The sequence below is a fragment of the Sebastes fasciatus genome, chromosome 8 (genome assembly GCF_043250625.1).
Source record: "Sebastes fasciatus isolate fSebFas1 chromosome 8, fSebFas1.pri, whole genome shotgun sequence".
In the NCBI taxonomy this organism is placed as follows: Eukaryota; Metazoa; Chordata; class Actinopteri; order Perciformes; family Sebastidae; genus Sebastes; species Sebastes fasciatus.
In genome coordinates, this window is record NC_133802.1 from 5421087 (window position 1) to 5434848 (window position 13762).

General features: G+C 41.4%; 1 protein-coding gene across 12 annotated transcripts in view; it reads left to right on the forward strand.

Annotated features, from left to right (window-relative positions):
* LOC141772195 (ral GTPase-activating protein subunit beta-like) overlaps positions 1–13762 on the forward strand; it is a 33978-nt gene that overhangs the window by 856 nt on the left and 19360 nt on the right. For 7 of the 12 annotated variants that reach the window (XM_074642928.1, XM_074642932.1, XM_074642929.1 and 4 more), the window contains exons 2-10: positions 1377–1598; positions 5643–5845; positions 6088–6254; positions 6344–6530; positions 6853–6984; positions 7889–8067; positions 8747–8815; positions 9886–10037; positions 11018–11258. In XM_074642928.1, coding sequence (XP_074499029.1) covers positions 1422–1598; positions 5643–5845; positions 6088–6254; positions 6344–6530; positions 6853–6984; positions 7889–8067; positions 8747–8815; positions 9886–10037; positions 11018–11258 — 1507 coding nt within the window. In that variant the 5' untranslated portion in view covers positions 1377–1421. The remainder of the gene's footprint in view (positions 1–1376; positions 1599–5642; positions 5846–6087; positions 6255–6343; positions 6531–6852; positions 6985–7888; positions 8068–8746; positions 8816–9885; positions 10038–11017; positions 11259–13762) is intronic. The other 5 variants (XM_074642933.1, XM_074642940.1, XM_074642937.1 and 2 more) reach the window with 1 other exon arrangement.

Below are 13762 nucleotides of genomic sequence, written 5' to 3' on the forward strand. Positions count from 1 at the left end.
ACTAAATGTTGTTAGCAAACGTAATAATCCTGCATTCTCCCTCCACCAAAATACACTAGCTAAACCAGTTACCCAAGTTAAAGTTATACTGCTTGATGGACCTCTGATAGTCGTCAGATCAAAACGATTATCAAAAATACTATATAATAAGCGGTGTGTATGTTTCTCTGTCAGCAGCAGGGTTACATATTGACAGCTTTGGAGAAGTATTCTCACAACAACAGGAGACACAACTACATTGGTGCTAGATATTTGCTAAGTAGCCTAATTATATATGTCTATGCGTTCTCACCTTTCTCATAATATTTAATGTATGCTGTGTAATGCCAGCCTTGATACTTTTAGATAACGTGATCTCTGGAAGGAAGGTTAGCAACAACATATAAAACACCTGGTCTGTTTGATGGGTCCCGTTTACTGTCAAACTAATGTGACAGCTCCACCTATGATCATGACTTCAGACTCTGTTTTATCATATGATCTTTATTTCGCTATGCATGCAGTGCACCAACATGGCACAGGTTTTCATACAATTTAATGTTGTTGTACTAAATGTCGTTAGCAAACGTAATAATCCTGCATTCTCCCTCCACCAAAATACACTAGCTATCTACGTAAGATCAGGGCAAACCAGTTAACCAAGTTAAAGTTATGCTGCTTGATGGACCTCTGATAGTCGTCAGATCAAAACGATTATCCAAAATTATATAATAAGAGGTGTGCATGTTTCTCTGTCAGCAGCAGGGTTACATATTGACAGCTTTGGAGAAGTATTCTCACAACAACAGAGGACACAACTGCATTGGTGCTGGATTTTTGCTAAGTAGCCTATTCTTATATGTCTATGCTTTCTCATCTGTAATAAGCCTGGTCTGTTTGATGGGTCCCGTTTACTGTCAAACTAATGTGACAGCTACACCTATGATCATGACTTCACACTATTTCCACTGTTTTTTCTCTTTATTTCACTATGTATGCAGCGCACCAAAATGGCACTGGTTTTAATACAATTTAATCTTATTGCACTAAATGTTGTTAGCAAACGTAATAATCCTGCATTCTCCCGCCACCAAAATACACTAGCTAGCTACGTAATATCAGGGCAAACCAGTTAACCAAGTTAAAGTTATACTGCTTGATGGACCTCTGATAGTCGTCAGATCAAAACGATTAATCAAAAATAATATAATAAGAGGTGTGTATGTTTCTCTGCCATCAGCAGGGTTACATATTGACAGCTTTGGAGAAGTATTCTCACAACAACAGAGGACACAACTGCATTTGTGCTAGATATTTGCTAAGTAGCCTATTCATATATGTCCATGCTTTCTCATCTTTCTCTCTAAGTTGACTAGTGGATGTGTGTGTGTTTGCAGGTGGAGGCAGGAGGTGTGAGTAGAGTGCAGTAGACCATCAGCAGCATGTATTCTGAGTGGCGCTCGCTGCAGTTGGTGGTGCAGAGTGACCAGGGCCACCTCAGTGTTCTGCACACCTATCCCACCAGCGTGGGCACGGAGGTGGCAAATGCTGTGGTCAAGCCTTTGGGCACGGCCGTGAGCCCTGTAGCCACAGAGAACATCCTCAAGACAGACAAGGAGGTGAGAAACACTGTTGTACTTCATGTCTGTGTATGCAATGTTTGACATACCATTTTAATGCCTTGGCAGTCTGCCAAGCCACCGGTTCCATCACCAAAGCTTTGGAGAGCCTGTTAGCTTCAAAACTTATGATCATAATGGGAATGGCCTTATTGATCCATCATAAGATGTATTTTACTACACAATGCCAGTTGCAGGAGCTCAGTGTATACCATACTGTTTGATGGTGCTCAGGGTTGGAAATTAACTTTTTTGTCCACCTGCCACTGTGGCTGGTGGATTCCTAAATCTACCTGCTACTCAATAGATTACCATAGTTTTCTTTTAGCTGGTGAATGAAGCAAATGTAGCAACCACCTGCATATCATACCAGCATTTGGCTGGTGGCTGGTCCTAATTTCCAACCCTTATGGGGCTATCACTGTGTTTGGTTAATTTTTTTGGACAAACTGCTTACCATTTCATTAGAAAAATTCAAGTTTAAAAAAAAATGTCAAGATATTTTTACATGTAATGATGATACTTGTTAAAAAAAGATGGGCTATACAACGGGGTTAGTAAAAAACTCAAGGCATCTGATGTCTTCAATTGAGTTTAAGCTATTAATATCAGTTTTTTGACTGTGATGCAAATAATTTGGGTGGACATACTACTTAGTGTCACCACAGTGAATAAATTCTAATTATTTTTGCTCTGCACAATCATTGTTTGATATGACATGCAGCGATTTGGGCGGTAATCAACTTAAAGGAGCAGTATCCTACATTGCTGATGTTGTCTTAAAGATTAACTTAAGTATTTTTCAACCTGGACCTTACTTTCCCATGTTTTTGTGTTTAAGTGACTAGTAGGGAAAACACTTTTTGAAACTGGTCCAGTACTGAGGGATTACAAGCAGCCGCCAGCAGGTAAACAGGCTGTAATGTAATCATTTGGGGCAACCTGGCACCCTCAGTTTACATCCAGTAAAAGTGTTTGTTTTTGCCACTGACAGGCTCAGATTGTTATTAGAAGTGTCTGGCAACATTATGGAAAGGACCCTACAGAGAAATGAACCCTTTTTCTTACCTTTCGCTTCCTGTTTGTCATTGTGTCATGCGACTTATTGCCGGAAAATATCGGTGGAGACATGAGTGAGAGTTGAGAGAGGAGTGCCACGGGGACATCGGTGTTGTCAGAGTTTGTTGTGTTAGACTACAGAAAGCGCAGCTTAGTGTTATCTAACAGATTTTCAATGTCATGGCTGAATATTTAGCTGATTTCGACAATGTGGAGATGACACAACATTTCACAACGAGGCTTCTCTGAGAGAGACACACAATAACAAAAGTAAGAAAAAGGTGTCATTTCTCTGTAGGGTCCTTTCCATAATGTTGTCAGACACTTAATAACAATCATCCTTTAGTGGATGTAAACTGACGGTACCAGGTTGCCCAAAGTGATTACATTACAGCTCGTTTACCGGCTGGCGGCTGCAGCGTTCTACCTCAAAACTGGACCAGTTTCAAAAAGTGTTGTCCCCATTAGTCACTTAGACACAAAAACATGGGGAATAGGGTCCAGGTTGAAAAATACCAAATTTATCAAGTGCCATATGTAGCTGTCCCAACTAGAGGCTATTGACACATGCAGTAAGAAGCCAGAATCAAAAATACAATGGCTTCTGGCTTAGTGGACACCTCCATTTTAAATACAGATATCTGTGTCTTTACTGTCACAACCAATGTAAGTACGGTCAAAAGTAACTGCACTGTGCTATTTACATCCCCTCACTTTTCACTCACTTTTATATTATATTGTGTGTTTCAGTTGGATGAAATTAACTTTTCTTTTGAAGTCTAAGCATTATACCCATTAATTACGAAGCAAAGTACATGAGAAATGTTGGGGTAAAAACTAAAAATATCTCATTTAAAAACATTTTCAGACCCGGTCTTTCAGTACTTTGTAGAATCTCAATCACCATCGTAGCTATACTTCCTCTTTGATATATCATTGTCAGGTTTGCACACCTATATTTGGTCAGTTTCTCTCTTGCTTCCTTCTACATCTGCACTGCAGCTTTTCCGTGTTTCCGTATTATATGCATCTCGCAAGGCTGCTGGACAACTTTGGGGAAAAAGACCAGCGCTGTGCTGGATTTGTGCTTTGTGTCATTGTGTCATGAGGTTGCATGCACTGTGGAGCAGGATTTATTCAAGAACCTCTCTGTATTTGGGTTTGTTTATCAGTCCCTTAATCCTTACCAGTTTCCCAATTCCTGCCTTTAAAATCATGGCATGATGCTTCCACGACCATGTTTCACTTTAGGGATGATAGTATGTGTGTAGACTCTGATTTTGCCCACATGTAGTGCTTGACATTAGAGCCAAAGATTTACATTTTTATCTCATGAGATCTGAGTCCTTTTATTCCTCTTGCTCTCAAAGTCCATTTAAATGCCATTAGGCAAATCCTAGTTGGGCTGTCATATGTCTTTTACTCAGAGTAACTACTGTAGCATATAAAGGTGTGACTGGTCGGGTGCTACAGAGATAGCTTCTCCTTTCTCTGCAGGAGGATTCAGCCTGAAACACAACATACACTTCCCCCTCCCTTCACTTCTCTTTCCATATTACAACACAGTTTAGGAACCTATTTGCATGTTGTGTGTGGATTATGCAAAAAGGTACTTTGTAAATGGCTATTTTTATATCTTAAAGCCTCTGAAGCACACACCATATATTCTGTGATAAACAACATTAGTCTGTTTAAAAGGAATGTCCTGAGCCTTTCCGTGGAATCCGGACCGGTTTTGATAGATAGGTATTGGCTTTGAAGTGTCAGATCATTTTTTGATCCTTTTGTTTGTATTCTCCATATACACCAGCTGTCAAAAACTTCTCTCTTGTGCTCTGATAAAACACAGGAACACTCTGCTAACACACAACGTTGTGAGCAAGTGAACCGCAGAGCTCACAGCAAGCCAGCAGTTTCAATTAATGACATGACAGCATGTGTCAGGAACGGATGTGAGAGGAGCTTTGTTGGGTTCAAAATAATTCAGCAATATGTCTCAGGTGCACCGTACATGTGAAGTGCTGCTGTTGCTTTGAACATCACTTCATGCTGAGGATACTTAGATAAACCTTCCAGCCGCTACTGATCCATGCTGACTCTCCCTTTTTCATGAATATTATACAAAACACAGTAGGAAATCATACAAAATATTGCTGGAAACTGTCACGGGAGGGCAGTAGGCAGGCTTTTAATGAAGGCTGATTTTAGGCTATGTACAGTATGTGGCTGTATTATGTAGGAAACAGAAAATCTTGGATAAGACTTGGTATCGGCAGATCACTGTTGGGACTTGGATCAGGATCATGGGCTAGTAATTAATTGCGACATCCCCTGTCTTTACTGTCGTCTTTGATACATTTCCACTAGGGCTGATAATAAAGCGTAAACGCAACGCATATAACATTGACTGAAGAATGGTCTGTTTTTCGCTCGCATAACTTGTCTTTTGAATATCCGGTCTGTTTATGATTTAGCAAGAAACTATAAAACATTTGCTTTGGAGAGGCAGTGTATTGTTATTGCCATCATCATCTTGCCCTAAACCTTTGGCCTTTCTTGTTACGAGACAGTAAATCAGATGTGCTAAACCTCTTATGCTTAACTCACTTGACATAGTACAGACGGACATAAAGGAACTTGTGCCTCTGCACTGCCTGTCTGCATCTGTGTTTGAGCCGACTTGGCACTTACTCAAGTTTTTCCCTCCTATCTAGATCCTTGCTTGTGTTGTACGAACTCTCAGATGTACGTCGCTTTCGACAAAAGCGTCTGCGAAATGAAATTGTAGAATTGTATGAACTGTATTTGATCAAAAGAATGGCAGCACCTGCAGAATATGACACTGTTGAAATATGTTTTTGGGAGCTGTTATTGTCTCTGTCATGTACAGTGGGTTACAGGACTCATTGACAGCAATATGCTACATAAATGCTACAAAACAAACCAATAACTCACATAAATTAATGAAATCGGTTTGGTTCCTAGGTGAAGTGGACCATGGAGGTGCTGTGTTATGGCCTCACCCTCCCCCTAGAGGGGGACACTGTCAAGCTGTGTGTGGATGTGTACACAGACTGGATGATGGCCCTGGTGTCGCCCAGGGACTCGATGCCTCAGCCTGTGGTCAAGGAGCCCAATATGTACGTCCAGACCATCCTCAAACATCTGTACAACGTCTTTGTGCCAAGGTATGTCAGAAATGTTCACAGATGTGCCTTTATCTCCCATTAGCCGTAGTTTTAAATTTAAATGTATACATTTGTTTTTGCACCATGACTGCAGCTGTTAGTCACCCTACATACAGTATATCTCTGACTACTGATGTCACTCCTAATGACTGCTGTTTTCTTTACACTTTCTCTCTGATTTCATTTCTCTCTCTGATTTCCTCTTTATCTCCTCATTTCAAACACTCCGTCTCTCCCTCCAGGCCTGAGCAGCACAGTCTGAACCACATCAGGCTTTGCCAGCAGGTTCTGACTGCAGTCCAGAAATTGGCACGAGAGTCTGTTTCCATGGTGAGGGAAACCTGGGAGGTGCTGTTGCTCTTCCTGCTTCGCATCAACGACACATTACTCGCCCCACCCACGGTTGGAGGTATGCCTCGCCCTGTCCTGCACAACACCCCCCCACCCCCCTTTTCTGTATTTACGGAGTTATTAATGATGATTACCATAATCTTTCAGTTGGGGTGGCAGAGAAACTGGCTGAGAAATTGATGGCAGTGCTGTTTGAGGTGTGGCTACTGGCATGCGCCCGCTGCTTTCCCACGCCACCATATTGGAAGACAGCAAGGGAGATGCTGGCCAACTGGAGACACCACCCTCCTGTTGTAGAGCAGTGGAGCAGAGTGGCCTGTGCCCTGACCTCCAGGTTAGAAAGGCATCAACTCAATTTGGATTTAGTGTTGAAAAAGGTTTCATACAGTTTGTCATTGAACATGAGTTTTGTTTATACTTGAGGTATTGTTGAGTTGTTTGATTACAGTTAAGATAAATGGCCACTTGGCTTGTCTAACCAGTTTTACTCCTGTGTCTACAGAGGAGAAGAAACCTAATGTTGAACTAAAGAGTAGTAGCCTCTGAAGTGGGAAATATATTGGTGGTTGTAATAATGACAATAGTAAAAATAGTAAAATAAGTGTCTGCATTGTGTGTGATAATCTGTACCTTCCTGTCTCACTTTTTCAATCCAGGCTCTTGCGTTTTACCCACGGACCATCCTTCCCACCTTTTAAAGTTCCTGATGAAGATGCCAGCCTGATTCCTTTAGAGATGGACAGTGACTGTGTGGCACAGACGTGGTACCGCTTTCTCCACATGCTTAGGTGCATAAACCCTCATTTTCCTGAGTTCTAACCAGGGCTGTCAAAGTTAAGGCGATAAATACGCATTAAAGCAAATTCATACTCAGTCATACATACAAAGTCATACTAGCTTGTCAGGAAGGAGGCTAAATAGCGCTTCAAACCTACGCTAAATTTTGGCAAGGAAAAACTGGATTGACCATTTTCAAAGGGGTCCCTTGACCTCTGACCTCAAGATATTTGAATGTAAATGGGTTCTATGGGTACCCACGAGTCTCCCCTTTACAGACATGCACACTTTATGATAATCACATGCAGTTTGGGGCAAGTCATAGTCAAGTCAGCACACTGACACACTGACAGCTGTTGTTGCCTGAGATTGCCATGTTATGATTTGAGCACATTTTTTAGTATTTATTTGCCCACTCCCATGTTCACAAGAGTATTAAATACTTGACAAATCTCCCTTTAAGGGACATTTTGAACAGTTAAAAAATGTGCGATTAATTACAATTAACTATGGACAAATCATGCGATTAATTGTGATTAAATATTTCAATCGATTGACAGCCCTAGTTCTAACCTGAAAAATACATTTTATTTCCATCAAACTAACTCTGATGGACACAGATTATTTTTCATGTGTTGTAAGAGACGGAGAAGCTGTAGCACAGAGTGGAACTGAAGAAGTACCTCATATCTCCCTCTTACCATCAAATATTCCCCCTCTTATTGTAATCTACTTCCTGTCTATGAAACATCCCACTAACAGTGCTGATAATATTGAATGTAAGAGAACTGATTCCACTCCGTCCAGGCTTCGGCAGAATCCAATATAAGATATATAAATGATATCCAACTCAGCTTTAGCAGCATCTGTAATTTTTTTTTCTTAATCATGAATTGTTTCTCTGTTTGTTTCTAGCAACCCAGTGGACCTGAGCAACCCTGCGATAGTGAGCACCACTCCAAAATTTCAGGAACAGTTTCTTAACTCCAGCGGTATCCCTCATGAAGTGGTGCTGCATCCATGTTTGAAACAGCTACCCCAGATCTTCTTCAGGGCCATGAGGGGCATCAGCTGCTTAGTGGACGCCTTCTTAGGTAAGAGTGCAAAAGAAAAGCTCAGTCATGGGACATTTAAGAGGGGGGGGGTTTGCACCTTTTAGTCAAAGTACTACATAACATTACTGCTCATTTTGTAATGCACGATGTGTTTTTGAAATGTGTTGTTCCTACCTTCTAGGCAGTTACCTGCTTTAGTAAGGTAACCCATCACATTCAACATGCTTTTGCTATTGGTACATCATTGTTGCATGGACTGACGTTCAAAGCATGTCCTGCAGTAACATGCAAAAGAGATGTTAGGTTGACAAAAATAAAAGCAGACATAGTGTTTATTGTGATCTCAAACTATTTTCAAGTTGATAAAAGTACATTTTCATACTGTAATGAAATCAAAGGATACCAATGGGCTCTGGAGGGTAGGAAAAATACATTACAAAAATGCCCATATTGTTTAGAAGAGGGTATACAGAAGTGTAAAATATATTAATTAGTAAATATAGTAATTTAGTAGTTAAGATGATATTATGCACTGAAAGTCATTTAAACGAATGACAGCAATTCCAAGCCTTCATTTCTTGTAACCGTGTTACTCCTTTCCAATTGTTATTCTGAGCAGTCTCCAGATTAAAGTCAAGACGGAGGATGTCAGTCAGTAATACCTGTTGGGACATTTGAATAGAAACATATCGGTGTGATTTTTCTCTTTACACTGTAGGTGTCTCTGTTGAAAAGAGAGATGTACGGGAGAGGGTGTTCTCTTTTTCTCCAGCGCTGCTCTCTCATGGTACAGACATCAGCTGGTACATCGTATAATGAGATGGGCATATTATTATTATTGGTGATGATGATATTAACAACTGGGGTTAGTCTTGCTGAAGCAAAATGATATGTTCCAGACATTCCGATTAACCCCCGAGATCATCAACAAGGGGTCAACAGTCAATCAAGATGGATGGATATCAATTATTGCTGATTCGTACCTAACCATTGTCCTGCATGTTAACGAATGAATACTGTCTATGATCAAGTTGCGGACTCTGAAGCCACTTCATTTTCTTCTCTCTCGCATAACATTAGAAATGTGAAAATGGCTTCAAATGATTATATTTAACCATAACAAGTTCTGTCCACTGGAAAAGTGTGGGGGGGGTATCAAGACTGTTTTCTTGTTTGCTAATCAGAAGCTTTTTAGGGCGCTTTCACAAGCCATCCATTTGATTAGTCCGACTCAGAGTGAAATTGATACTTTTGGTTTGTTTTCTGGTTCAGTTTCACAGTACACAAATTAAAGCAAATCAAATAAAAACATGTGTTTGCTGAGGGGCGTTTACAAAGGACCGAATTTATCTTTTTAGTCTCGAGAGCTGCCACTTCTATACAGGGAATCGCAGACTTTGAAATATTGCTATCAAAGTATTTCCACTTTGACTCAGTACTGATCTACTGTGCACACAAATCCTTTCACCTCCAGTTTATCTGACTTTATAAACGTTACTATTTGTGGACTTTATTCTGCATATTCTGTATGTCAAGCAAACATCAGACTGCTGCAGAAGTCCAGGTCCTTCCTCTCCCACTCAACCTGTTATCTACCTCTGTCAATCTCAACAAATGCCCGCACAGGCGGGCTGCGTTTTGGTTCGCTTGGAAATGCACCGAGAACACCTCACTCAAGCGGTCTCAGACCGTTTATTTTGGTCCACACCAAAGTACGATCACTATGCCCAAACAAACCGCACCAGGAGTTCTATTAAAACGGACTAAATGTTGGCTTGTGAAACCGCCCTTACTCCCTGCTATGGAGGGAAAGACACTAACTTTAGTCTCCAGTTCATTTTACCTTCCTGTCGACAGGTATTTCACGTCCCAGAGCTGACAGTGCTCCGCCCACACCAGTCAACAGAATGAGCATGTCTCCGCCCCCCTCCATCACCAACACCACGCCCCCTCACAGCCGCAAACAACGGCACACAGTGGTCACCAAAACCACAAGCAAGAGTTCAACTGTAAGTTTAAGTGTTTACATTAAACCATGACAAATAGTAAGTTGCAGAGAAAAAGTTTAGGTCTGTATTTATTTGTTATTGTTGTATGACATTATTTGCAGCTGATCTACAGACAGAACAAGGCTGATGCATTTGTGACACATTTTTGTTGCCTCTATAAAGCTACGCTAGCCAAGATTTTTATGGAAGAATACAGTGCACTACTCTAAATCAGTGTGTGTATCACATCTCCTGCTATATGTTTTGTCCTATTTAAGTGAAGAAATCTTTGTATCTAATGTTTTCTGTGTGTGATGTGTTAAGGCCCAGACACACCAAGCCGACATCAAAGAACTGTTGCATTACCTCAAGTTGCACTTGAACACATCGCAAAGACTACAGTCGACGGCCAGTTAGCACGTATGTTCTGCACCTGCGTGAGATGAAATAACTCTCCACATCAGCAGGCAACGGTAGTCTGTATTCGTGATTCAAAAAGGGAAACCGGAAGACCGAGGACTGTGGATATACAAGCCGTTGTTATGATATGTACATGAAACAAAGCGCCGTTTGCACACCACTCTCACTAACCACTTAGCTTCATTCCAGATGGCCAGATGTGGTGAAAATATGTGTATTGGAATGATCAGATGAGATGAAGATGAAAAGTTAAAAGAGCCTTCTATGTGTGCCCTCTTGACTTTACTCGTTTGCTTGCTTTCCTCACTTCCGTTTCTCTCGTGCACTGGTGCGCTTAAGCTGAACAGTCAATCAGAGTGATTTCTCTCACCGACGGGCTCCACATCGATTCAACATGCCGAATCGGCCAAAAAGCCTCCGACATGGGCAGACTAGAGCCAACGGCAAAAACTAAGCCGACAGACGCTCACCGTCGGTCCCAAACTGTCCGATGGTCGACCGTCGGCTTGGTGTGTCAGGGCCTTTAGTTACACTAGTCATGTTGTCAACAGCCTAATCAGATATCCTTTCCCACCCTGCAGGGCAGTGGCAGTCAACCAACCAAAGCATCCCAGCAGCAACAGCAACAGCAGCAGCAAACTTCGTCCTCGCCGACCCTGCTTTCCAGCCCCAACCAGAGCAGCTGGGAGACTCGGCCCTTGCCGGCCCCAGCGCGGCCGAAGGTCAACAGCATCCTCAATCTGTTCGGCCAGTGGCTTTTCGACGCCGCACTGGTCCACTGTAAGCTCCACAGCGGCCTCAGCCGAGACCCCAGCATGACCGGTAAGACTTGAGGCGATGGTTAATAGCGTTTCCATTTATGCATGGGCAGGTGGGTGTTTCGTTGCCGTTCATTAGTACGTGTTTTCGTGGAGTTATCTGTGTTTTTGGAGTCTGTTACTTTTGACTGTATGTCGTTGGGATATCCTTTCCTTTTTTCACCGTTTTTCTCTGAAACTTCTTTGTGCCTTTCTGTGTGTGGAGGGCTTGGTTAGAAGTGGCCTGGTATGAGATTTCCATCAGATTCTAATCCATTTACATCTACCAACTATTTAAACCTGGCTAAAACTGCATATAGACTATAACCATATGCTGAGGACTTCATACGGCCATTTTATTGGTAAAATCATCGCTAAAGGAGTCAATGACAGCACATACACTACTTAGTATTTGAAAAGAAATTTGGCTCATCATTGGCTCTCCATTTATTTTTCTCTTTTTGGTGTAATGTCCTGCATGTGTCTACCATGTCTGGTTAATGTTAAAGAGTTGTAATGGGTCAAAAGTCTTGTAATGACAAAATGACAAAAAAACAAAAACAATTCATGCCTGATATGAATTGATCCCAAAATATTGGATCTGCTTTGATTTTGTGTCTCTCCACTATTTCTGTTATCTTGCAGCCTCTTTTATCCAAATTCTCCTTTCTTATAAATCTTGTAAGTAGGAACGGCAGTTTTCTTTCCTCACTTGATTTGCGTTTCTTGACAAATCTTCCTGCTTTTTGATTGAGTTCCTCATGATCATCGCCATTATCGCCATTGTTTTCTGTTCCCACTGCTTGTCATATATCAAAGTTTCACCAGCGTTCTCTCAGCGTTTCTCCAAAGGTGATGGAATGGGTTTCACCAACTGACCACTTGTCTCGACCATAACGTTGCCACTTTGTGACAACGCCACCCCTTTTTTTAAGTTCTCATTTTCTTTTCCTTTGGACACTAATCCTTATTATTTAGTTTCCAACCCCCCCTCCCCCCCCCAAGTTCAGCATTAAATATTGTTTCGTATAATTTCCTTATTTTTCGTCAGTTCACTTGAGTTTTGATTTTATTGGTTTGGTGCCTCAGTGCATGAAGTGAATGTTCTGTACCTTGAGTGACAGTCATATAATTGCAACAGCGAGGGAGCTGACACAGGGATTTGGCTTTGTGGTCTTTTGCTCAAAACATTTTATTACCAACACACTACACTTGGTCATACTTTGTGTCAGGGATGGAGAGAACTTCTATGCAGGGTTCCTACACAGTATGGAATTTGATTTGAGTCATTTCCAGGCCTGGATAAGTATGGAACAAAGAAAAGAGAGTATGGAAAAACATTTATTTCCAGACTGTTGCCCCTATTCTGTTTTCTAAAATATAAAATTCAGAATTTAAAAAAAATGAATTGATCAAACAAGGAGCAGAGTGTTTTTCATGACGTTTGGAGCAACCAGTGCAGCCAAAATGTTTACTACTGTGTGAGAGAGCGCGGGCCAGAGCGAGCTTGATGACGTCGAAAGCAAGGCAAAGAAGTAGTCTATGGCGTGCGACTGAACGCACACTCCGCCTACGCAGAGCTGCCTATACGCCTGTACATCACAGCCAGGGCCGGGGTGTCCATATAGGCAAACTAAGCACTTTGTCAAGGGCGATGAAATGTGGGCCCACTTTTCATCATGAGCAAAATAACAATAAGAATATAAGTCAGACTTGACCAATCTAATACTTTAAACATTGAGGGGAGAAACGAGCGGCCCCCTTCTAATTTGGACAGATCCTCATTTTGGTTGAAATCTGATCGGCTCAGTCATTTACATCGTGAACTGTGACGAACTGTGACCAGTATCCCAGCTCACCTGTTGCTAATAGAGGGGCGGTATAATTGTTATTCACCTAGATCGGTATTGCCCAAAGTGCATGATGTTTGGCAGAGCAACTTCTGCTTAGGACTGTGGACTGAACAGCCACAATGGGTAAATGCACGTTTTCTGAGGGGCTGGCTTGACAATCCCAAATACAAAACCTGGTTGGTTAACAATTCCAAATGAGAAAAGAGAGCTGGATGCAAACTTTGTGTAAAATCGACATCTCAACCATAGGGGAAGGCACCGAAGCACTGGAGTCTTGTCACAGCATCCTCTGCACCCCGAGTCAAAAAGTCACAAAGTCAAATATGGTCTAAAAAATGTACTGAGAAGTCTGGAAATTTGAGTCTGGAAAATTATGAAATTTTGAAATGGAAAATGTGTAGGAACCCTGTCTACGGCAAACTCTTTGTGTCAGAATTCCCTTTTTAATGCATTTAAATGATGTGAGTGTGTTTGCAGTCATTGAAGTCTGTTGTTGTGATAGCGATTAAATGTTTGCTTTATGGTGCTTTTTTCCCCTAATTTTTACTGTTTCCTTTTTTTATTGTAGTGTGCATATAGTAGCTACATGTCTATGTTTGCCTGTTTCTCATACATGCATGTATACTAATGACCACATTACAATTCAGGGTCCTTTCATTCTCTGTCTCTTCGCAAC